The sequence below is a fragment of the Xiphophorus couchianus genome, chromosome 2, assembly GCF_001444195.1.
Source record: "Xiphophorus couchianus chromosome 2, X_couchianus-1.0, whole genome shotgun sequence".
NCBI classification, from domain to species: Eukaryota; Metazoa; Chordata; class Actinopteri; order Cyprinodontiformes; family Poeciliidae; genus Xiphophorus; species Xiphophorus couchianus.
The window spans coordinates 4,182,812-4,208,578 of NC_040229.1; the positions used below are offsets into that span (position 1 = coordinate 4,182,812).

Genomic DNA, 25,767 nt, shown 5'->3' on the forward strand with positions numbered 1-25,767 from the left:
AATTAAATAAATCAGTGCCAATAAATTGGTGCACCCCTATTTCTGTGTTTGTCCAGATTTGGTTCTGTGTTTGTCCAGGTTTGGTTCTATGCTCTTCTGTTTTGTGTTTCCTGCAGGATTCAGACTCTTGATGCTTCACTGTGTGGAGGTTCAGTGTCACCAGAAGCTCTTCAGCGGTTCTTTGCTCACTGCCTGACTCAGATTTTCACCTGGAATCCTCAACTGACAGGTAGCATTAGCATTAGCAGTGACAGTGGAGTTAACCGTAGTCTGGTGTCTGATACAATGACGGGGTGAATTCCTCTGATCCGGCCTGAAACTTGTTGGAATAAATAGTTGTTTGTCATCAGTGTCGGACGCTGTGACCTCGCAGAACGACTGGACGGTTGCTAAAGCCGGCCGCCGTCTGACCTCGCTTTGCTGCAAGGTAAATGATTTCTACCAACTCAGTTGTCTGGAAAACTCTGGGATGACGTTGTGTTTGAATCTGTAAAAGTTTGTCACTTCATCAGGCCTGGCATGTAAGCATTGCAGCTCTGTGTCTGGTGCTGAAAGGAAGAGGAAACGTTAAATGTGGCATCATATCTGGAGCCATCTCCGCCGTTCGCTGCCATGATTTTCCTGATGATTTACGGAGGATGCATGCATTATGGATGTTTCCTGTCTGTGGCAGCTGGCTGCGATCTTCAGCGTGGAGCAGCTGCTGCATCACCTGCAGCAGGTTCTGGAAACGCACGAGGTCAACTGGAAACACGTCTTGGTCTTTGTCTCCACCCTGCTGGTTTACGACCAGTTGGCCCAGCCCAGCCTCAGCGGTAAACCCAGTTTCTATGAAAGCTACACTGACCAGGATCTCATTCAAAATATTCCAAACCATAAACAATTGTTTAACTAAATTTAAACAAATAATTTCCTGACTGTTGGTTCTGCTCAATATAGTGAAAATCTATCCCAGTAATAAAATAACCTTCATGTTGAAAGAACTGCAGCTTGTCTTCTTTCAGGCTTTTGGCCAGAATATATTTGCTGTCTTGTGTTTAGAGAAGCATTGAAATTTTAAAATCACTAAACTATAGTGAAGTTGCTGCTTTGTTAAAACGGCACAAACATTTTTGGTAAAACCTTGTTGCTCAGATTGAAATATTTTGTAAACTTTCAGCTGGTCTGGGTTAGGGTAAGTCACGATGCCATTAACAAATGAATCGAGAATCGGTTATGCTGCTGGTATGTCGATAAGCGATATTTACCGCTTTCTTCACTTCTCTGCTCCAGTTTAACATCCCATAATCCTTTGCTGCGTCACTGCCACATGATCACATGGCCAGCCGCGAAGCTAACGCCGTGCTGCGTCTGTTTCTGTCAGAGTTGTTGTGCCGCCTGCTGAGCTCGGCGTTCAGAGGCTACGATCTGGAGAAGCTGATCGCCGCCTTCCTGCTGGCCCGGCAGGGGGCGCTAGAGGGCGCCGGCATGTTTCCATCTTACACTGACTGGTTCAAGGTTTTATCTGGTTTTAACAACAACTTGTGAATGAACATTTCCCCGTTGCTTTTAGAACAAAGCTCACTATATTTCACTCTATGAATTTGATATGAACATTTCTTTAAAGAGTAATGTTTATTGAATTTATCTGCTTTGCTTTCAGATGTCGTTTGGCGGACGCTCCGGTTTCCACGCCGGCAGTAAGAAGTCTCTGGTGTTCCTGCTGAAGTTCCTCTCTGACCTCGTGCCCTTTGAACCTCCTCAGTACTTAAAGGTGAAATCCTTTAGCTACATGTTGAATGAACAGAGCACATTTATTCACATTAGTTATTTTATTTATTTGGAGGCAGCAGGAAGTGGGAGTCACCCTCACATTTAATGTCAGTTGATTTTTGAACATATTGAGGTAATTAAAACCAGGCATTATTTTCCCATCATTAAATATTAAACAGCCTCCATTTAAGGCTGTTTAATATTTTTGGGAATAAATCACAAAATGTCATTTTTCAGGAAAATCAAGATCAGGATTTTATATCAATTCTCTTGTAAATAAAAACTTTACACAGGCTAAAGTTTGTTTCAAAGCAATGACAGAAAATGTTGTCATGTTTCAGATCTGAAGCCATTCAAATTTGAAGCAGTTATAAAAAATTACACATTTTTATAATTTAAAATGTTTTAAATATTAAAACAATAAAATGACTGAAGTCTGAGTCCCTTAGAGCAGCGGTCCCCAACCTTTTTAGGATTTTCAAAATAAAACATCTGGAAGTAGTTCATTATTTCTTGCGCAGCCCGGTACCGGTCCGCGGCCCGGTGGTTGGGGACCACTGCCTTAGAGTTGTAAATGCACCAACTGTAGCAGTAATTAGTGAAAAATTCATTTTAACCTAACTGTGGAGTTTGCTCATGTACTAGGGTGACCTTTGACCTTCCACAGCTGACAGTTATCTTTTTATATCAGGTTCATATTCTTCACCCTCCGTTTGTGCCTCCAAAACACCGCAGCCTCCTGATGGAGTACGTCACGCTGGCGAAGACCCGGCTGGCCGACCTGCAGGTGGCAGGATGAGTTTGAGCTGAAATGTTTTATCTGAAGGTGATTTTAATAAACAGAACAATTATTCTGTGTTGTTGCAGGAGTCGGTGGAGGACATGGGTTTGTATGAAGATGTTTCTGCTGCCGGTGCTTCACTTCAGGTACTTCCAGCCAGCAGGACCCTGAACTGTTGATGTGAATCGCTCACATTAACACCATGAGCTTCTAATTAGCAGAGCGCCGTCTCCATCAATCCCCAGCTGGTGTTTCTTATTAAACTTACTCCCTTTATATTTGATGTTGTTGTCATCAAGCACAAAAAGGTTAGTTTTAGGTCAATTTTATTTAGCCTCCCTGCTGTCCTTCTGTAGATCTTTGTGACTTGAACTTTTCTGAAAAGTGTGGCCAGCCCTGCTGCAAAGTCAGACACACACGACTGGTAAAAGAAGTCCACCGTTCTGTCACACTTTGTATTTAATATGTCTGTACTAGGGTTGTCAACTTTAACGTGCTGTCGCATGCGATTAATCTGAACATTTTACCGAGTTAATATCACGTCATTCAGATTAATCGACTATTTCAGCTTAAAAGCCTCTTTTAGGCTGCCGAGTTATCAGCGTTACGATTCGACGAACGGCAGCGAAAGGTGAACATTTTCTGCGACAGCAACAAAACAAAAGTCTCAATATCTGGCTGATCAGTGGTTAGAGAGATAACTTTTTGTGTTAAATCAGATACAGTGTCACCAGGAAAAGAAATCACTCGTTTTCTTGGGATTGCAAACGTGACTGATTCCATTTACTGCCTCGTCTCCAACAATAAGCACTCTTGGCATACCTTTCGTTTTCCTGGTGGCCGCTGTGTCCTTTGAGGCTTTGGGGGGTGGATGTGTTGGTCTTGCCTCATTGTTGATGTTTGAAAGCGAGGTTTCACTCAGAGGCTCAGGCTGGAGTGCAGAAAATCTGTTTTTCAGTGGGATTCCCACAGAGTCAGAATGTTTTGAGGCCCGGGCTGGTCGCTCTGTCCTTGGGAGCGGACAAAGGGGTCGGTGGAACCGTTTTGGTTGCAGCTGCTTGTTTGTTTTTCTTTGGTGGAGCAGGTGTTGAGGTTGAAGGTGGGTTTCGGCTCAGAGCCGGCCACGCTGATTCGTCCAGGTGAGGGGTTCTCCCTGTCAGTCGCCTCATCGGATCTGCGGTGTGAGACTTTTGCTTCGGCTTGGCACCCAGAGCGTTCCAGGGTGAGCTGCTTGATGCGAGGCGTACAACCTCTCTGTTGATTTGAGGAAGAGTTGTCTGATTTCCACAGTTAGCGTTGATCTCAAAGTTCACCTCCAGCTGTTTGATCTTCATTTCTATAGACTGAAGTCGTTGTATAATACTGCTAATGTCCTTGGGGTCGGCCGGAGGCATTTTGTCCTGGTTCAACTTGGAGATGAAGTTGGTAAAGTAAGGTAAAAATAAAAGTAAGAAAATCCCCCAGTCCTTCGGTTTGTAGTAATCCAGTTATGATGTCGAAAATGTAAATATAACTATAAAAACTGTCACTTTAAAAATAGCTCAGGCAAAGTTATCAGTAAAGACGGGAGAGAGCAGGACAAGCTGTTCCTCCTTCAGCTGCCACAGCAAAAGGTCCATTTCAGGAAATGAACGGAGAGAAACTTTTCTAAATTAATGTTTAGAACAAAATGGCTTCTTTTGAACCTTAATGAAAGTTAAAACCTGAGAATCATCAGACATGTCTGGTTTCAGACATTAAAGCATTTTTTTGAACATGGGCTTAATGTGGGCAGTTTCCCAGGGCGGCATCAGGAACTAGAAAATGAAATATCTCACACCGGTTGGGCCCTGAACAGGAGATTGTACATTTATTGACATTACATATGTTTTGCAAAACTTGCATAACTTCTCTGAAATGTTTTTCCCTTAATGAACATAAATTACCATACTGACATAACAAAAAAGAGAAAAAATAAATAAAATGTAAAAAAGGGGTTGGCATTGTGAATAAATGTTTAAACTTTTATTCAACATCTTCTATTCATGAAGGCATCCTGCATAGAACGATGCCTTCATGATGCATCATTCTATCCCTGATGCAGGCAGAGATTTGAGGGACTCCACAATACTGTTGATGAAATTTGTTCTACCTTCAAAAATGCTTTTACAGTATTGAGCTATTGTGATGTAGAAGGAGGTTTTAGAATAAAATACAGCGTCTGGCCAGAAGAGAACAGAAAGCCAACATCTCCCCCTGCTGGGGGGGCAGGTTAGTGGTGATAACTGGAAAAAAATGGCAATTAGTGGAAAACTTTGGATCTGGATTCTTTGGACCCTGAGAGTATAGAGAAGAAAGTACTCCAAAATTTCTGTAAGCTTGGGCAGAAGAAAAACGTACAACTTAAGTTGCGAGGCGATGTCCGGCGTCTGTCACACTGGACTGGAATCCAAGAGAAAAGTTTAGCTAGTCGAGATTTTCAGAAGGAACTCTATTTATTACTTTAAACTGTACAAGCTGTAATCTGGCACATGATGTACTTTGACATATGCTGAGAATAACCTTATCCCACCATGAATCAACTTTGCCACTACTTGTATAACTGTAATGGAGGAAGTTCCGCTGGGAGACTTTACCTGCTTTAAATCAGGTGATTGGTTGGAGTGCAGCAGGGGGAGGGGCTTGTCCAGGGAAACAACCACAACTGCATACATATTTATATTTCAAGCTTGCAAAGTTAGGGGATTAATCACAGATTCTAGTCATTTTTGATGGAATCTGTTATAATAACGTTTGATTTACTAATCACCTTCTTAAAACAATCATCTTTAAACATTAAAGACATTAAACGTCTTTGTTCTTTATTGCCTGCAAGTGAAAATGCAGAGCATTAATATTTTGTTCAAATAAAATCACCTACCTTTTTTCAAACTTTAATTCTGTCACATCACATTCACACTTTAACTTGCTAGCTCTGGCTACTTCACAGTGACAGTATTGCGTTATTTATATTTTATGATGTTTTCTATATCCCATCATTTGTAATTTTGTCCTGCTGTTTCTCTGAATTGCGTTGTCTGCCTTCTATTGATGAAGGCTTTTATATGATCACATAACTCAGAGCTAAGTTGACTCAGAGTTCAGTTACTTCTTGTTCTGATCAGAGTGGCGTAGGTTTATTCACAGGAACTGAATCCTGTTTTCTGTCTGATGGCTGATTAACAGGCTGCTGCTTTGCAAGCATCTCCATCAGGTTAAAGCAGAAAACATCTAGATCAGGTGTCTCTAGAGCTAGAAACACTGGTCTAGATGGTCTGTCACCTCCCAGTGACTCGGTGTTGGAAATCGCTCACAATCTGTCATCAGGTTTTAGAAATGTATAAAACAATCGTTTATTATTTAAGGGGTGAGTATTCTCTACCGTTCCATCAGCCAAAAGGAATTCATTTTCCAGTTTGTTGCCAATAAAAAGCCCAACTTTGACAGGAATCTTCTTCTTTGATGCATTTTGTTTTGAAAGGAATAGAATAAAATATACTTTATTGATCGCCAACGGGAAATTACTTATTTGTTGACAAGCCACTCCATCAAGGGTGTTAAATATTAATAACACAAATATAACCATAAGAGATAGTTTATTTTACATATGTATATGTGTGTATATATGAGTGATTGACAGTTGTGTCAATGTGGAGTCGCAGATATTTGTAATTCTCCACCATGTCCACTCTGACCCCCGGGATGGTTCAGGGGTCACTGGCATCCTGGTCCTTCTCCTCAGATCTACCACCAGTTTGTCGAAACGCCAATAATTTTATGTAAACTTAGAAAACAGAGATGCAACACATTTAACTATATTGTGGGGTTTTTTTTACATGAGAAGTTAACAAATAGTTTCCTTGTAGTAAAAACTCTAAAGATCCACATCAGATCTGCAACAAAGACTTTGGTGAAATAAATTTTATGTTAATGTTTCCCCACTCAGAGCCAGGCTGCACAGGACGTGGAGAAAGCTGTGTGTCTGTTTGAGAGCAGCGGCAGGATCCCTGCAACAGTCATGGAGGCCAGGTGAGTCACCTGTGTTATAGATATTATACTATTTATTATTGAGTATTTTATTTGAGCAGACCTCATTGTCAGAGGTTTGTCCTAAAACTGTAGGAAACATAAAGCCACTTTTCCATACTAATTTATTATTATCGACGGCGGATTGGAATTAGTGAACATTCAGAATAGCACAAATATCAGTAAAGTTGTTTTACATTGTTTCCTTAATGGTAAAAAAAAATCATTAATTCAATTTGTTTTAGTCCCAGTTACAATATTTTAAAAAACATGATTAACCATAGTAATAAAAATACAGAGTATTTATCGACATGGTGGATTCAACCGCAGTCCGACTGCAGAAGGCCTGCCTTTAAACTGTCACCGGTTCCCATGGTTACCCACCGTAACCATGGGAACATCACTGCTATTGCACCGAGTCCCTCTAAAAGGTGCAGGTCTAAAACCGTAATAAGGTTTTCCTAAAACTGTAAATTTGAATGGAAAACAGAATTTAATGTACGTAAGACGAATGGACATTTCTGCCTGTTTAGTCGGCGTTAGCGTTCACTCTGACTGCAGGGAGTGTCACGCCGTTCGAGATCAAATTTACTGGCTGGCAAAATACGGATAGATTCCAGTTGGTCATAACAATCACCTGATCAGCTGCAGCCATGATTCCTGCAGCAGCGCCTTCACAGGTCTGACTGACAAACCAACGGTCCAGAACGCTGCTGCTGGAGTTCTGACTAGAACCAGGAGGATAGAGACACCACCCAGTTCTACATCATCCAGTTCTACAAAGTACATGTAATGAACTTTGAACTACCATGTTGCTGAAATGTGGGACAAATAAACTCGACTGATTAGAACATGGAAACGTCGCAGCCAGACGTAGAAAAACTGAACTGGAAATGAGAGAACGCCATGATCAGAAACGTTGGATCGCACAGAACCAGCCCCTGTAAAGTAACTGGATTATTCCCATCAACTAGAATTAAAGATGGATTATTTCTATTCATAGATCTGTTTGACCCAGTTACTACAGACGATAACGGCGACACTGCAAAGCAGTGGAATTTAAATTATTCTGATAAATATTTATTATTAAAGTATTTATGTTCACAGAATGAAAACGCAGCAGTTCATGGAATGGTCTAATCTTCCTGGTTAGAAATCTGAGCTGAACTCGATGCAGTCGGATCCTCGAAGCTTTCATGGAGCGATTTAAAACCCTCGGTGTCATTCTGACCTTTGACGTGACCTTTGACCTGACCAGCACAGCCAGACTAAAACATAATAAAGTTACGAAGAGTTAACATCAAACGATTCGAGACAAAGTGACTAAAATCTCCTTCCACCTAAAGCTAACATCCCAGAACACTGACTGCAGTTTTTCCCTCCACAGCATTTTCCGGAGGCCGTACTTTCTAACCAGGTTCCTTCCTGCGTTGCTGAAGCCCAGAGCGGTGAGAACCTTCAGTGTGTTTGTCAGAGCGGTGAGAACCTTTGGTGTGTTGAGCAGATTTTTCTCGTCCTTCCAGCTTCCTCTCGAAGCCGATGCTCGGATGAACTTCATTGAAGCTCTGAAACAGTTAGTTCTGCTTTTTCTTCACTGACTGATGATCCAGCGTTTCTCCTCGTGGTTCACTGGGAGTTGAAGATTCCCATCAGTCAAACTGGTTTGTTGTGTGCAGAGCAGAGAAGATCCCAGCTGCCCGGTATTCCCAGTATGTGGAGTCCTGTCAGAAGCGAAGACAGCAGAGCGGTAAACAATAAAATTTATTCTTTAAAGCTTCATTCTGACTGCGGCATCAATTCGGGTGTAAATATTTAGGATTAGAAGTAATAAATATTAAATCATAAATTCAGTTCAGTAAATTTGGATGAAATGGGTTTTTTTAAATGTTCAGAGATGATTTGATGTTTGATTTGAGTTTCTTAGTTTGGATTTGATTTTCCCAACAGTTTATTAATTAATCGGCTTTCAGCGCTGACTAGATCTGCGGCTCATAGATCTGCTGTGATGTTTCAGGAAGCCCTCGGCGCCCCGGAGTCCCGTTGGCCGTTCTGCAGGAGCAACTGCAGGAATTCACCGAACTGCTGGCAGCAGGACGAGACCCAGGTTCTGGTTCTTTAACCTGGTTCTGCTCCTTTAACCCGGTTCTGGTTCTGTTCCTTTAACCCGCTTCTGGTCCCTCAGAGTCGTTGGCCCAGCTGTCCAGGATTTCTCACACCCTGAGTGTCGTGTGTCCCAGTTCTGATGACCCGGTTGGACCGGCCGCCGCCCCCTTGCTGCCCGAGCTCCTCCTGAAGGTAAACCTGGTTCTGGTTCTGGACCATGTTGGGTCTGCGGTTCTGAAGCGTTTGTGTTGTGATCTTCAGGTGGCTGATTTAATTCTGCAAAGTTTCTGTCAGAGTCTGCTGGTCGCTTCCAGAGGAAATCCTCCCAACAGGTGACTTCCTGCGACTTTCACATTAAAAGCTTTATTTACTGCAAATTGCTGCTTGAAGTGATTATTGGCAGATGATCGATCTGCAGTGATATCGTACTAATAGTTTTCTGTCGATGTTTCAGAAACTACATGGGGTTAATCATATTTAATAAGAATCGTTTCTGTTAACGTGGAAAAGCAACTTCGATCAGAAATGTTCAATTTCTGATCAGAAATTCCTTATTTTTTCTGATTTGTTTCTGTTTTCAGACAGAGTTTGTGGGGCAGCAGGTTCGTCTGCGTGCTGCTCGATAACCGGCAGCTTCTCTCCAGTGTAATCCACAGACTGAAGGATCTGTTTAACCGACAGGTACCGTAATCCAGATTACAGCTCAGCCAGGCAGGCCGCCGCCAATAAATGGATGTCTCACACAATTCATTTAGACAAAAGCAATTCACAACAAATATCGTCTGAAGACGTTTCATGAAAAATAGTCGAATCAGCTGAGCTGCAAAAACAGATTGGCTTCTTCAGGTTCACCTTAATCTAGTAATAGTTTTCTATCGAACCAGTTGCAAAGATTAACCCCTCAGTTGCCATGATGACGCCAGCGTCCTCGACGGTTGCTTTGGGAACGTTGTCATGGTGACTGTTAAAGGGTTAACCCCGTCTTCTGTCCTCAGGCAGCTTCTCTGAAACCGGCTCACATCCTGGGCCTGGCAGCCTTCATCGTCCACCTGCAGGCGGCTCAGCCGGGTCCGGCCCAGCCGGGTCCGGTTTCGGTAGAAGAGGCTCTGGGTTCGGCCGTGTTGAGCGGCAGTCGGAGCAGCATGCTGTTCTCTGTCAGGTGAAAACTGAAAACCAGTGAAACCAATAAACCTCCCAGTTTACATCCTGGGTATTAAAGCAGCTCTCTCTGTCCCCAGGCTGGCTGTGGCTGCTGTGTCCTATGGACTCTGCAGAGGACAGTCTGCGTCTCCACAGCGACTGCAGGACTTTGTCCCCAGGAGCCTCTATAAAAAGGTTCTCTCTCTGTTTTTCTCTCTCTATGTTTTTCTCTCTCTCTGTTTCTCTCTCTCCACCTCTCTCTGTCTCTCCCTCGTTCTTCATCAGTGGTCGTTTCTCTGTCCAGCTCCTGTTCCTGGTCCCAAGGCTGTTCCCTGAGGCCAGGATACGTCCAGAGGGACAGGGGGGAGACGGTCCAACAGGCGGCCATCTTGGGGACGGTCCGTCTCTGCTGTGGAGCTTCACTGATGGAACCAGCTGGACAAAGACGGTGCTGCATCTGTGGAGACACGCTGCCTTCCAGCAGCTGCAGCAACTGCAGCTGTACCAGGTGAGATCAATCTGGATCAGGTTCTTTTTGCTCAGCTGGAGAGATTCCCTACCTTCAGTGTTTTGATCCAACCAGCAGGTTCAATGTTTCAGACACGATGATGAGGATGATGAAGGCTCAGCCGGGCTGTGAACTGATGAACTGTGAATCAGTTAATCTCCTGGATTATAATCTCTGTTCATGTGGTGAAGGAACAAATGAGCTGATTGGAGGAGAATGTCTTGCTCAGGTCAGAGGTCAAAGTAGAACGGGCGACTGAGTCCAGAAGTTCAGAGACCCACTGGTTCCGACCGGGTTCTGCGGAACCTGTAGACCCTTGGAGCATGCAGCACCGGAACCAGACCAGGTTGGAGAGACATGATCTGGTCCAATCAAGCTGGATCGGGTCAGAACCAGGTGAAACTAAATAGGTGGTATCATGATGTGGGGGACATTTTCCTGGCAGTCATGGACCCGTCGGAACCAGCTGAACGTTTGGACCCGTCGGAACCAGCTGGTCCACTCACTTTATTCATGGGAATTTTTTAACTGGTTATTCATCTGAAGATGAAGTTTTAAATCTGCTGATTGTGACTGGATAATGTTTATTAATGTTTTATTAATGGTCTTAGAAATGTTATATTAATTACTTTATTAAGGATTTATTAATGTTTAATTATGTTTAATATCTGCTGTTTGTGTGTAGTTGTGTTTTTCAGAGTGGCTGCATGAAGAGCTGAGAGTCCAGAGAAACTCAGATGTTTTGTCGGACGCAGAGCGGTGAGATTAGAAACTCCTTAAAATCATCCACAAGTTTGTTCATCACAAATAATAAAATGAGAAATCAGAGAACAGTGACCTCTATTGGAAACAATTAAATCCCGTTTTTATTCACATTTCAACTAAAAAATGTTGGAAATTATTTTGATCTCGGTAATCACGTTAAAAATTTTCTTCAGAAAAGATTCCTGGTTCCTGATGGAAAGCCTCCTTACCATCACCCTAATCTGTAGCGACCTCCACCAGAACCAGGTCTGGACTTGAACTGGACCGCTCCACAGCATTAATATTCCTTTTAAAAATGACTTTATACTTGAATATCTCTGGTCTACGGATCCTTCTAGGGGACATGGGGATTTTTTTTTCTTTTGCGTTCCCTCGCAATAATCTACTGGTCAGTTATGCAGCATAATTGAATCCTGTAGCCTTTCTTACGGTGGGCGCCGTACTTTCTGCTTTAATATAAGGTTATGTGAGGTTTTTCCATGAATGTTAGTATCTTTTTGTGAAATATCTGAAGTTTTATATCTTTCTTTAGGATAGAAAGGCACCACAAACCTACGATATAAACAGAAACTTTCCGTAAGTAGGAAAGAAATAAAAATACATTATAATTTGGACTATTTCTGAGTTATTATCGCGGGTAATAAATCATCTGACAGTTTTGATTGTGTCTCTGTTGTTCTAGTCTGAATGGTTTAAAGAGCTGCTTTCAGTTCCATCTTAGCCTTAACAGACATAAACATGCAGGAAAAAATAAATCGATTTTCAATCAATGTTTTGCACCAAACAGTTTTTATTATTAACAAGTTTTTATTATTAAAAACACGACAAACTAATGATGGTAAAGGGCAGCACTGGGTTAACTCGGGGAATCTAACCTGTCCGTTTATCAACCAAGTCCAGATCATTTCTTTGTTCTGTCACAATTATCGATTTATTCCATTTTGATGATCAGGCTCCAAACTTTGCAAGGACTGACCGCCCCGCTCACCGCTTCCTCATACACACAAAGCCAGCAGGTCAGTGACCTTCCCATTCACACCTGGTGACGTCACGCCCACGTCGACACACCTAAGTGTCAAAGCCTCCTGCTCCTGTCATATCAATAATGACTTATTTCATTCATAAGGCTCCTACAGAGCCTCAGTGAAAACTTGTTAATAATAAAAACTGTTTGGTGCAAAAAACACTGATTGAAAATCAATTTATTTTTTACTGCATGTTTATGTCTGTTAAGGCTAAGATGGAGCGGCACTGAAAGCAGCTCTTTAAACCATTCAGACTAGAACAACAGAGACACAATCAAAACTGTCAGATGATTTATTACCCGCGATAATAACTCAGAAATAGTCCAAATTATAATGTGTTTTTATTTCTTTCCTACTTATGGATAGTTTCTGTTTATATCGTAGGTTTGTGGTGCCTTTCTATCCTAAAGAAAGATATAAAACTCCAGATATTTCACAAAAAGATACTAAGATTCATGGAAAAACCTCACATAACCTTATATTAAAGCATAAAGTACGGCGCCCACCGTAAGAAAGGCTACAGGATTCAATTATGCTGCATAACTGACCAGTAGATTATTGCGAGGGAACGCAAAAGAAAAAAATCCCCATGTCCCCTAGAGCAGTGGTCCCCAACCACCGGGCTTACCCTACCAATTGGTACCGGGCCACGCAAGAAATAATGAACTACTTCTGGATCTTTTATTTTGAAAATCCTAAACCGGATTTTTACTGGTTACGTCTTGCGTGTCAAAATTGAGCCAACTTGCAGCAGAATGAGTAACAAAACATCAGAGTACAGTGAACCGTCGCTACATCGCGGTTCACCTTTCACGGTCTCTCTGCTTCACGGATTTGCATTGTGCATTGTGTTCTGCATTCTGATTGGCTAAACAGTCTCTCTGCTTCTTCTCTACCTGTGTGTCAACAACGTTGCGGTTTAATATGTACACCTACGTAAAACAGCCTGTCATATTTAACATAATCGATGGTGGCATGTCGGTTTATAAGAATCTTTTTGCCCAGAAGAAAAAAGAGTGACAACAACCGATAACTATGTTCTTCTCTCGTAGAAACCCACCTGCACCGCGGGCTTTAGAAGAAAAAACCGCTACAGAGCGGAGTCAGGATGCAGCGGCTCAGTCAGAGAGCAGTGAAATACACGGGAGTCAGTATTTGTCCTACTGTACTTTGTTTTCTTTGATTTTTCATAATCATTTTTTATTTTCTCCCGTTCTAATCCAATAACTCAGGTCGCGGTGGGGCGGCGCTGATCTCCGCAATTCGGGCAGGGAATCCGCCTTCAGTTCATATTAAAATTATTATTTTACAGTACAGTAGTTATTTGTAAAAAAAAAAAAAAGTTTATACAGTACTTTTTATTTGTTAAACAAATGTTTGGGCCTGTAAAAAGGTTTTGTTCTTTGGTTTCAATGTATTATGGAGTATTTTATTGTATAATAATTGTAAAAAATATTAAAGGTTCCTACTTCGCGGGTTTCGCCTGTCGCGGTTCTTTTTGGAACGTAACCGCCGCAAACCACCAGGGGGTTGGCCCTAACACCCCGGTCCGCAGCAAAATTGCGAAGGGCTGACCGGTCCACGCGACTAAAATGGTTGGGGACCACTGGTCTAGAGGGCTCCGTACTGGTCTGAACTCCATGCAAACAGCTTCAGTTAAAAAATAAAAAATAACTTTTCCATTCTCACTTTTGAAGCTTTATTAACTAAACTATTTCTATTTGATAAACACAAATGTTTCTGTTTACAATATTTAGTTTGTTTCCCAATTATTGATTAATATCGATTAATTCTTTATACCCAGAAATAATCAATATCATCCACAACAATAAACCTGATAAACCGTCAGGTTCATGGCTAAAACAGAGTTTGGTTTATTATTGTAAAGTTTTATTTCTGTCTTTAAATTACTTGCATCAGTAATTTCTGATAATTTCCTGGAATGCTTCAGAAACCTCTGAATGCGCGGCGCTGCAGCTTCACACGTAATCGCCACGGAAACCACAGGTCACCACTGAGGCGTCTGAGTGCAGCTCTGCTGTCTGTCTCCCTGCAGGCAGGAGTACCAGCAGTGGGCCTGCTGGGAGCTTTATCTGCCCCGGCCAGAGGAGCAGGGAGGCTGTGGTGGCGACCCCAGGGCGCTCTGCTCCCGTCTGCTGACCGCCGTCATGGAGCCGCCACCCAGGTGCCAGCCACACTCTAACCTTCTCTCACGACTCGTCACAAACCTGAACCTGAAATAGTTAATGACCTGCTGTGTTTTTTAAAGGTTGCAGAATATTTTTTATTGTTTTTTGGAATCAGAAACGGACCTGAAGCTCCAGGTGAATAAAGATAAACTTAGAGATGAAACATCTGGACGTCATTCTGAGATTAAAACAAAGCAGCAATGAATTATTGGAGTTCCTGAAGCTTCCAGTTTGAGTCTGAAACATCTGCGATAAAATTTCTACATTATCATGAATATCGGCAGCTTATTGGTTTCGTTTGTTTAAGATGTTGCAACGCTCAAAATGAAAGAAATGCATATTTTATAATGTTTCTTCAGTAATTTGATTGTTCTAGTTGCCATTAATTTATTTGATGTTAGTAGGGAGATGAACCTGGAAAACCTGGACTTTTCTCCAGGATCGTCTGGAACTGGAACCTGTTTGCCGGACCTGCTGTCCAGATTACAGGTTAGCAACTCGGCTAACGATGCTCACAGTTAGCATCACATAGGAGAACTCCATGCTCCTCAGAGCAGCTTCAATTGTGAAAAACTGAAATAATGTTAATTTAGCAAAGTTTCTGGTCTGAAAAATATTTCTATCCTGTGTGTCTGTCTACATGATAAATATCTATGTCTCTGAAGACGAAGCGCTGCAGTCGGTTCCCACAGGATCAGAACCTCCATCAGTAATATCTGCCAGTAGACTCTTTAAGGAGTTCTAACATAAAGAAAATGCTGAAAAGACAAACTGAATTTATTCTTTGCAGCAAAGGAGAGTTTACTCTGGAAAACAAAGATTACACATTTTCACGCTTAATAGCAGGTTTCTTCTTCTATACATGTTTCTGTTATTCATTTCACTGAAGATGTGACAGAAAACAACTCCAGTCAATGAATAACAGTACATAACTCCAAATCATCTCACATCAGAAAAATTACTAAACCGTTAATCTTTCACAAAACGCTGACATGCAGGATTTTCACGTTATAAAGAAACAGTCACCACCAGTTACTTCCTGGTTCTGCTGGTCCGCCCTCAGGAGCTGGTCTACGAGGCAGAGGTCGGTGAACTCTCGGGTCGCCGGGGGGATCTGGGGGACTTCCTGCTCCGGGTCGTGTCTGAGAAATGCTCCGCCTCCTCTGGCAGCATCTCCTCCAGGCTCAGCCTGCAGAGAACCATGGAGGCCTGGAACAGGTGCTGCTCCACTCAGGTGACACCTGCGGACAGGTGATACTGGTCTGAGACTCAATGCTGGCTCTGTGTGTGTGTCAGGGTGCTCCTGACACTGCCACCCGCGATGTTCTTCAAAATAAAGGCTGAAGCAGGGCGGAGCGTTGTAGACTGTAGCCAGCTGCTGCAGCACATCACACAGCTTCAGGTTAGCTACAGGCTAGCTGCCATTTAGCTGCAGGTTAGCTGATAGTTAGCCGCCACTGCTTCAGCTTCCGTCTCCAATTTCCTCAGAGGAAGGCGTGTCCTCCAGCCGGCGTGCTGCCCTGCGCGGTGACAGTTCATCTCTTGAAGGTGAGTAATTGCTCCAAACCTGAAGGTCCTGCAAGAACCAGAACCAGAACCTGCTCCATCTCTGCAGGGCCTGCTCTTTGCTGTGGGACAGTGTGGACGTCCAGCAGCAGAAGTGGACCGTGTCTGGTCCTTGATGAGCACCTCCTGTCCTCTCCTCCTCATCTCTGCAGTGGTACTCTTTGCTTTTCATGCCTCTTCTATCAGATTGTAGTGATTCCTCCTGACCAGCAGGAGGCAGAGTGGAGAGGAAAACTCTTAAAGCTGCAATACATAACTTTTCTAAAATGTTTTTTTACATATTTGTTAAAAGTGTCTCCTTTCAACAAACCCCACGTTTGAGAGATAATCTGTGAAGAATTCGATCTACTCCTCCATGAGCTGCTATTACCGTCTGAACCAATCAGAGCCAGGAGGCGGAGCTTACCACTATCAGTCATCCTCGTATACACCATGTGTTAATGGCGGAAAACAATTTCCAATTATTTATTGGAACAGCAAGTCGTCATGGGTGGCTATGCTAACTAGCCAAGCATTTATGGCAGGCTCTGCTGGCAGAAAAAGCTGCAGCGCTGCAGAGAGCAAGGGGACAGCAAGAGCAGCGTAGACACAGGAATGACTTACAGCGCTAAGACCCTCCCACTGGCTCTGATTGGGTGTTTCTAACAGAGCTTTCTGTAGGTAACCCTGGACGTTTCACAGATTATCTCTCATATTAAACTGTTTGAACAAATATGTAAAAAACATTTTTACAAAAGTTACGAACTGCAGCTGAGATTTTAGAACCAAAACAATATTTTAGTTCAGACATGAAACAAGAAAATGTTGTGATTATAAGTTCTGATCAGCTGCAGGGAGGGAGCCGAGAACATCGGAGAAAACGAGTTTCTCTCTCGCTCCCTCTCAGTGTTGGTGACGGTGAGTCTGATAGAGTGAAAGTGTCTAACGTTTTCTGATCTTTTCTTTCTCTTAAGCATTTGTTTTCTAATATTCTTTACTTGCATTGGTTCTAAATCTTGAGGTTTATTTTTCAGTTTTAGCGCTTACGGCGCTGTTAGTTTGCATCTTCAGGGCCGCCACCCCTCTCTTTGAGAAATGGAACTCGGGTCCAACCTGATCTGACAATCCCAGTTGAAACGGTTCTGTTGGCAGTTGGTGATCTAGTTGGTCACATCAATTTAATTTATGCTTCCAGAATGAATAAGAGAGTAGTGATATTTTTAAAAGAGGAGCGTTTTGTGAATCATCTGATTGTCAGTGGGTGACAACAGGTGGACACACCTGCAGGTGTCGCCCTCCACCCGGGTTATTGTCTCGGTGTCCCGCCGTTCATTCCTAATGTTTTGTTGGAGAAAGAGCTCCAGTGGTTTTAAAACTGTTGGTTTGGGATGTAAACATGTTAAACTGAGACATGTTCAGGTTTTTATGATCTTAATCTCTGCCACACAGACGCTGGAAGTTTCTTTCAGAGTTAAATGTGAAGAAGGATCTTATATGAGCACTGGGAACATGAAATGTTTTGACTGGGGACGTTGGACGTAAACGGGATTCTCTCCCGCACAAAAATCCGGAAGTGCAGGTCGAGGTGAGTGGAAGTGCAGAGGCGTCACCTACGGTTGGAGCTCCTCCGCCTGCAGAGGGTGGGGCTGTTTCCTCCGTCAGCTGGCTCTGATGGCAGGGAGGGAAACAGTGGTCTGAATAAGCACCCTGTATGGGAGGATACTGGGAAAACTGGGACTAATGTTCCTAAAGACTCCTCGAATGGGCCTAATCTGGACTGAGAAACGGATCAGCTGGTTGTGTTGGGTTAACCCTAACCCTAACCTTTGCTTCATAAGTTGAGGAAAGATTTGTGTGGCGCTTCTATTCCTGGGTGTAATGTCTCTTTAACTCTCTAAGGTCGATGCCCTTAGCAGGCTTGACGTGACGCATTTAAAAGTCTACTGTAAGAGAGAGGCTCTGGAGAGAGTTTTGGAGACGGAGCGCAGAGACATTTTGGATTTTACTAGGACTGTTTTGGATGAGTTAGAGTTTGAGTGTGTGCAGACCCAAGACCTCTGATGTGTATTGATCCTCCAGTTTCTCTTTTACCAAATGTTCAAAGGATTCTGGTGGATTTTTATGGGATAAACTTCACTGGATTCCTCAAAGTATTCTCTTTCCGCTGAGAGAAGAAGGTGGACGAGGCCTGGTCCATCTGGCCAGCAGAGGCGCTGCTTTTCATTCTCAGTTTATTCAGAGATGGCTGACTGGACCCGCAGATCTGCTGTGGAGGAGAATATCATGCTGCTTTCTTCAGAGATTTGGTGGCATGGGTCTGGATTTGCCTCTCTTTCTGATGGACTCCAGCAAAGTGAACTCTTCTCTCCTTCCAGTTTTTTATAAGAGCGTTTTCTGTGTAGGCAGCAGCAGGCTGAGTCTCTGCACTGGCTGCTCCAGGAACCGGTTCTGTTTGGGAGTTTGTTGGATTGTCCTGTTTGGGGAACAACAACGTGGTGCAGACTGCTCCACAAAAGTTTATTGCCTTGGGAGGGCGGTGGAGCTGGCTGGACCTCGGCTGGATGATCCTGTTAAACTCGCTGCTTGTTTGGGAATAAAATCTGTTTCAGTTGTTGGTTCAGCTTTTGAGCTACTGGAACAAGTGAAGTGAACATGAATGTCCCTTTTGACTGATTATTATGAAGGTACTGCGTTACCAAGTCACCTGGACCCATTTCCATCCTTCAGACTGTTTCCTGGGATAGAGAACTGCTCTGTCCCTTTATTGGATTCGGTGGACAGTAAAGGAATCTCCCTAGAAGGAACTTCTGGAAAAATTATCTATAGGCTGATTGTAAAAACTCTCAATCAAAACAAACTGAATGGACGCAGTGACACAGTATGGAGAAGTCATCTCTCCTTAACACCTGAAATCAAACCTGAATGGAAATCTTTGTATAAAACATACATATTTACAATGGAGAATCCTTCATGGTATTATAGCTGTAAATCTCTTGTTTCTGTTATTAATCCATCCTGGGAACAGAGAGAAACGGTTTCATTATTTTTCTGTCTGTTTGGCTTTCAGCTCTTTGTGCTTTTTAAACGATCTTCAACAGATGTGGGGAAGCTTTGACTAAACATGGATTTATTTGTGGTTTTAAATTTACACGTGAGAATAAATGTCAGTTAATTAATTTTTTGTTAGGACAGGCTAAAATGGCCGTGTACATAAGCAGAAAGAGGAAGAGTTGAATATTGATGTGGTTTCTTTATTTGTTAACATGGTGAATTCTAGGCTATTGCTTGAATAAAATTTTTATAGCTCAGTCTCAGACTTGAATTCATTTGGTCACCTCTGGAGTTATGGAGAAGTAATTTGTAATTTATTCTATGCAATATTATGTTTCTTTGATTTCTGTTCTATTTTCTGTTACACAGGCTGTGATACTATGTTGCTTACTTATTGAAAAATAAATGAATTATTAAAAATCAATATCTTTCTCTCTCTCTCTAGCGTTGGTGGCAGCAGATTTCTCCGGTTCTGGTTTCACTCTGGATCCGCCTCCAGGATGCAGAACCTTTTCCAGAGCAGCTGCAGCTTCTCTCAGCCTGCCGACTCTGGGCCTGCAGGTAGAATCCGACCCAGAACCCGGTTCTCCCCTGACTCGCCAAGACCACAGATATCCCAGAACCATGCAGGAACGTTTCCTGAACCATCTAAACCAGAATTTCTCAAACTTTTTCAGGCAAAGGATCACTTAACCCATTTAACAAACGCCTAACCCTAAATTAACCACAATAACATCTAATTTATACGACCTGAAATGTTTGTTCAGGACAGTAGCTCACTTATTGTCAGGAACAATTCTCAGGACGTTTTGAGTTATTTTTATTGTGAAACGTGTAGTTTCTAAGCTTTCAAATTTTGTCAAACACATGGAAAGTAAAAAACAAGTTCTATAATCCCAAGTGTTGTGTGCATAACATTTAGGTCTTTTTGTAATTTAGAAGCAGAATTAAAGAAAAATAGACTTGATTTGCTTTGGCAGAAACAAAAATCCTCTTCTGCACCATTAAACATAAAAATATACACCCACTTATTTATCGATTGTTTTTAATTAATGTTAATTTTAATTGAATAAAAAGTAATAATTAACATAATAGTAGCAAGGTCGTAAGAAAAATAAAGAACATTTCTCACTAACAGACTTGAGTCCTATATTTCACGGAATAGAGCCGTTCAAAAGAATGGAATCGCTGATGAATGAAACATTAAACCTGATTGGAGGCTTCTTCTGATCAGAAATACTCCTGGACTTGTTTTCTTCCCAGCATATCTTCAGCTTTTCTTTTGAGTCAGCCGGTCTTAAGCCACTTATCCATTATTGTTTTTAACTGCAGTCATCGGTAAACTAGCTGTAGCGTCACGGCAAATTAATGGTCGTTTACATGCAGTACCTTGTTGACCAGTAGGGGCGCCTGCGGTCCACAGTTTGAGAAAGACTGGTCTAAACGGACCGGGGTCAGCGTTGTTCTGTTGTGTTTTGCAGTCTGAGAGCAGGTCCGGTTCTGGTCCAGATCCCTCCAGGTCCGGTTCTGGTCCAAGCCGCCAGCCTGCATGGCTCCTTCAGAGGCGGGGCGGAACACCAGCAGAACTTCAGAGAGGTTCTGGACGGACTGAGAGAGGCTGAGAACCAGCAGGTGAGAGTCCAACCAGGTTCTGATCGGTTTGTTGTAATGGACCTTACCAGAGGGACCGCTTTTCATTGGCTGATGCTCATTCTACGTGGTCATGTGCGTGGCTGTCTCACAAACACACTTAGCTTCCCGTTAGCTAAGTACAGCTGACTACCAGGGAATAAAATATTGTCCAATCACATTTTTTTTTTATTCTACAATCTTTGTAAGGTAAATAGAATACTGAAAAAAAGAATTTAGGAAAAAAAGTTTTTATTTTTGAAATATCATGTGTCCACTACAGTGGACATCGGAACTCCATATATTTAAAATTGAACCTTGATGGCAACCAGTGTGTCCCAAAGAAAATATCCAAACATCAACATAAGAATGAATTTCACATTGACAAAACTGTCCATCATCACACTAACATAAATATTAGTGTGAGTATCATAGCATTTCCTGTGCTTAATTGCTATGATACTTCAAAAAGTAATTCCCCTTCTTGGAAACACAAAGGAACACTTTGCACTTTGTGCACATTACATATGTTTTGCTTGTGCATCCAGATCTGCGACATCTTGACGCATGTGTTTTGTCCACCATCTCTGGAAGATGGATGGCACCGTAGTGTCTCAGAGCTGCATTTGGCTGTGGTTTCCACTTTTGACGTGGAGGAGTGTAGTCATCTTCACTGTCACTTCTGATTCCTGCTTGGGCCCGAGTAATCAACTCATCACCAAGGAGCAGTTTGAAGTTAAGCAACTTCAGTGGTTTCTTCCCCAGAAACTGGCAGTCACTCTTATACTGAAGCCATGAGTTGGTAATTGCCAGGTCAAAAAAGTGGAAAACTGCACGCACTGTCCATTTCTGAGTGCGAGAAGCCATCCTGTAGAAACTCAACATTCGGTCAACCAAGTCCACGCCACCCATGTTGGTGTTGTACTCAGCAATCGCTAGTGGCCTTGACACCTGGACAAATCTTTTGTCTTTCTTGGACCATCTTCTGCGTGTGTCCTGAGGTTCAATGCCATAGGCAGAGGATGCCATGACAACTGACTTGTTGTCCAACCATTTTATGACAGCAACTTCTGAAGGGCTTCCTCTGACAACCATCTCTGATTCACCTCTTCCTTTCTTTTTGAAGGTCTTGTCCTCTATGATCTTACAGTTCTTTGGAATCCTGTTACTCATGAGCGTTCCAGTTCCTGTTAACCCTTTTGTCATCAGGGTATCAAGGAGGTTGATTGTTGTAAAGAACCTGTCAAAGAACAGGTGGGTTCCTTGAGGAACAGACTCTGCCAAATGAAGAACAGCTTGTTCTCCAATGCCATTTCCTCCTGTAACTTGGAAGGTAGTCTTACCTTGGTAGACTACAAAGTCCAAGACCAGACCAGTTGGTGCAGCAAAGACAAACACTTTCAATCCAGTTGGATGTGATTTGCCTGGTACATACTGGCGCAGTGGGCATCGACCAGTAAATGGAACCATTTGTTCATCAATGCACAATTTCCCTGTTCTAGGCAGACTCAAACATCCTTGCCTTACTTTGGTCAAGAGGGGCCTGATTCTCCACAAGAGATCACTTCTTTTTTCATCATCTGAGACATCAAGATCATTGACGATCTTGATGGAGTTTCTAAGCTTGTAAAACCGATTTCTGGTCATAGATTCTGCCACAATTTGAACTCTGGTATTTGAGGCCCAATACATTTGAATGTTTGGGTATCCTAGACAGCCCTTGTAAATAGAATTCCCAAAGAATGTCTTCAGTTCATCAGGAGTGGTATTTAATGTTGCTCCAGACACAAGGACTTCACGCTGATTTGTGCACAGGGCCATCACTTCAAACACAGAGTCATCAATGTACTGCTTAAAATAATCCATTGGGGTCCAGTTTTGGCGTGTCATGGCATCATTGCTCTGAATGATGGGAGAATCTCTGTGTTGGAATTGGAATCTTAAAACAAAAACAATAAAGGAAAAAAAACAAAATTAGAATGAGTCTCAATTTTTAGAGAAAAAATAAGTTTTTTTTAGAATACAAACTCAAGGTGTACTTCGTATTCTGGCTCCACAGAGGACGCCTACTGGACTGAGATTTGGACTGTCTTGCTTCATCTGACTCTGCATCTGCTTGCCCTGCCTGAATTTTATCCACAGAGCTCTCTGAATCAACTTCCTCTGCTTCTGCCTGAAACATTGCATCTTCACCTTCTTCATCAGACAACTCAATATCTGAGTCTCCATCAATAATCTGCAGTAAAATTCTCTCTGCATCTGAGAACGATTCCCTTTCTTGTCATTTAAAAAAATCAACAAAAAACAGAGGAGATAACTACAAATGTCCACTACAGAGGACAATTTTTCAACTTTTAAATACTACGATAAAATATAGTCAAGATACTTCATAGAATGTTTTAATATGTTGCTAAGAGACTTATTTAGAATATGCCAACAAAATTTTAAACCAAAATTTGCACAATAAGAAGTATTATGCACTTACTTTTTCTCTTCCCATAAAATGTGCTTGTACTGACGGACGCCGTTTTTCTGAATGAGGAAAAGGAAGGTTCAAAAGCTCCACCCCTTCACATTTGGTATCATTGAAAAGCCCTAAATGTCCTCTGTAGATAGCAAAATTAATTAATTCAGTAGTATGCAGTGGGTGGGAGATATTCAAGTTTACAAATGTCCTCTACAGAGGACAAATTTGAACTACTGGTAGTCAGGAGGAGCTAAGTACAGCATAAAGGCAGAACTGATAGAACTTGTACACCTTGAAGCCTGTCTGCTACACAGTCTGACGTTAGCTAAACAGATCAATATGCAATGTGTCTGTATCTGACATTCACTAAAGATTTTATTTTAGCAGAAAAGGTTTTGGACTAAACTGTATAAACGGACCGAATATTATGTTTTTAACGCAATCTTTGCTCGTCTTGCGGGGCGCAGGCGGTTGCCACGGTAACAGGTGTGCTTAAACTACAAAGAGAGAGAGTGAGAGTAAAAAGGTAGGAGTGGTTTTGAGTTGATCACCTGTTCAGGTTATTTTACCTGTGTTTCCCTTTGCTGTGGCTCATTACAGCCGCTGTAGTTTCTAAACGTTGGACTAATTACCTCGATCGTTTGTGAGTATGTCATTCACAACAAACATCAAATAGAACAAATCCATCCATCCATCCATCCATCCATCTTCTTCCGCTTATCCGAGGTCGGGTCGCGGGGGTAGCAGCTTCAGAAGGGAGGCCCAGACTTCCCTCTCCCCGGCCACTTCTTCTAGCTCTTCCGGGGGAATCCCGAGGCGTTCCCAGGCCAGCCGAGAGACATAGTCCCTCCAGCGTGTCCTGGGTCTTCCCTGGGGTCTCCTCCCGGTGGGACGTGCCCGGAACACCTCACCAGGGAGGCGTCCAGGAGGCATCCTGACCAGATGCCCAAGCCACCTCAACTGGCTCCTCTCGATGTGAAGGAGCAGCGGCTCTACTCTGAGTCCCTCCCGGATGACTGAGCTTCTCACCCTATCTCTAAGGGAGAGCCCAGCCACCCTACGGAGAAAACCCATTTCGGCCGCTTGTATCCGCGATCTCGTTCTTTCGGTCATGACCCAAAGCTCATGACCATAGATGAGGGTGGGAACGTAGATCGACCGGTAAATCGAGAGCTTTGCTTTTTGGCTCAGCTCTCTCTTCACCACGACGGACCGGTACAGCGCCCGCTTGACAGCAGACGCTGCGCCAATCCGCCTGTCGATCTCCCGCTCCCTTCTTCCCTCATTCGTGAACAAGATCCCGAGATACTTGAACTCCTCCACCTGGGGCAGGACACCCCCCTTGACCCGGAGAAGGCACTCTACCCTTTTCCGGCTCAAGACCATGGCCTCGGATTTGGAGGCACTGATCCCCATCCCGGCCGCTTCACACTCGGCTGCGAACCGCTCCAGCGAGAGCTGCAGATCATGACCTGATGAGGCCAGTAGGACCACATCGTCTGCAAAAAGCAGAGACGAGATCCTAAGGCCACCAAATCGGATCCCCTCAACACCTTGGCTGCGCCTAGAAATTCTGTCCATGAAAGTAATGAACAGAATCGGTGACAAAGGGCAGCCCTGGCGGAGTCCAACTCTCACCGGAAACGAGCCCGACTTACTGCCGGCAATGCGGACCAGACTCTGACACCGGTCATACAGGGACCTGACAGCCCGTATCAAAGGGCCCGGTACCCCATACTCCCAGAGAACCCCCCACAGGGCTCCCCGAGGGACACGGTCGAACGCCTTCTCCAAGTCCACAAAACACATGTAGACTGGTTGAGCGAACTCCCATGCACCCTCCAGGACCCTGCCAAGGGTGTAGAGCTGGTCCAGTGTTCCACGACCAGGACGAAAACCACACTGCTCTTCCTGGATCCGAGGTTCGACTATCCGACGGACCCTCCTCTCCAGGACCCCTGAATAGACCTTGCCAGGGAGGCTTAAGAGTGTGACCCCTCTATAATTGGAGCACACCCTCCGGTCCCCCTTTTTGAACAGGGGGACCACCACCCCGGTCTGCCAGTCCAGGGGAACTGCCCCCGATGTCAATGCGATATTGCAGAGTCGCGTCAGCCAACACAACCCTACAACATCCAGAGCCTTGAGGAACTCCGGGCGGATCTCATCCACCCCCGGAGCCTTGCCACCGAGGAGCTTCTCAACCACCTCGGCGACCTCGTCCCCAGAGATTGGAGAGCCCAACCCAGAGTCCCCCGGCTCAGCTTCTTCAATAGAAGGCATGTTGGTGGGATTGAGGAGGTCTTCGAAGTACTCTGCCCACCGGCCCACAACATCCCGAGTAGAGGTCAGCAGCACACCATCCCCACTATAAACAGTGTTGGTGCCGCACTGCTTCCCCCCCCTGAAACGCCGGATGGTGGACCAGAATCGCTTTGAAGCCGTACGGAAGTCTTTCTCCATGGCCTCTCCAAACTCCTCCCACGCCCGAGTTTTTGCCTCAGCAACCACCCGAGCCGCATGCCGCTTCGCCTGCCGGTACTCATCAGCTGCTTCCGGAGTCCCACAGGCCAAAAAGGCCCGGTAGGACTCTTTCTTCAGCCTGACGGCATCCCTCACCGAAGGTGTCCACCAACAGGTACGAGGGTTGCCACCGCGACAGGCCCCGACAACCTTGCGGCCACAGCTCCGACCGGCCGCCTCGACAATGGAGGCACGGAACATGGTCCACTCAGACTCCATGTCCCCCACCTCCCCTGGGACATGTT

The 25,767-nt window shown here is 43.7% G+C and overlaps 1 protein-coding gene across 8 annotated transcripts in view; it reads left to right on the forward strand.

Annotated features, from left to right (window-relative positions):
• Positions 1 to 25,767, forward strand: part of fanca (FA complementation group A) — a 35,690-nt gene that overhangs the window by 6,722 nt on the left and 3,201 nt on the right. For 4 of the 8 annotated variants that reach the window (XM_028005604.1, XM_028005611.1, XM_028005636.1 and 1 more), the window contains 26 exons: positions 117 to 229; positions 351 to 427; positions 674 to 815; positions 1,364 to 1,497; positions 1,643 to 1,753; positions 2,444 to 2,539; positions 2,620 to 2,679; positions 6,498 to 6,580; positions 7,965 to 8,025; positions 8,101 to 8,150; positions 8,254 to 8,324; positions 8,592 to 8,681; positions 8,760 to 9,012; positions 9,262 to 9,361; positions 9,676 to 9,839; positions 9,919 to 10,015; positions 10,125 to 10,328; positions 11,014 to 11,087; positions 14,175 to 14,303; positions 14,709 to 14,796; positions 15,371 to 15,525; positions 15,604 to 15,709; positions 15,796 to 15,855; positions 15,923 to 16,027; positions 19,349 to 19,464; positions 20,385 to 20,535. In XM_028005604.1, coding sequence (XP_027861405.1) covers positions 117 to 229; positions 351 to 427; positions 674 to 815; positions 1,364 to 1,497; positions 1,643 to 1,753; positions 2,444 to 2,539; positions 2,620 to 2,679; positions 6,498 to 6,580; positions 7,965 to 8,025; positions 8,101 to 8,150; positions 8,254 to 8,324; positions 8,592 to 8,681; positions 8,760 to 9,012; positions 9,262 to 9,361; positions 9,676 to 9,839; positions 9,919 to 10,015; positions 10,125 to 10,328; positions 11,014 to 11,087; positions 14,175 to 14,303; positions 14,709 to 14,796; positions 15,371 to 15,525; positions 15,604 to 15,709; positions 15,796 to 15,855; positions 15,923 to 16,027; positions 19,349 to 19,464; positions 20,385 to 20,535 — 2,890 coding nt within the window. Of the gene's footprint in view, positions 1 to 116; positions 230 to 350; positions 428 to 673; positions 816 to 1,363; positions 1,498 to 1,642; positions 1,754 to 2,443; positions 2,540 to 2,619; positions 2,680 to 6,497; positions 6,581 to 7,964; positions 8,026 to 8,100; positions 8,151 to 8,253; positions 8,325 to 8,591; positions 8,682 to 8,759; positions 9,013 to 9,261; positions 9,362 to 9,675; positions 9,840 to 9,918; positions 10,016 to 10,124; positions 10,329 to 11,013; positions 11,088 to 14,174; positions 14,304 to 14,708; positions 14,797 to 15,370; positions 15,526 to 15,603; positions 15,710 to 15,795; positions 15,856 to 15,922; positions 16,028 to 16,700; positions 16,771 to 19,348; positions 19,465 to 20,384; positions 20,536 to 25,767 lie in introns of all 8 variants that reach the window. The other 4 variants (XR_003593947.1, XM_028005648.1, XM_028005628.1 and 1 more) reach the window with 3 other exon arrangements.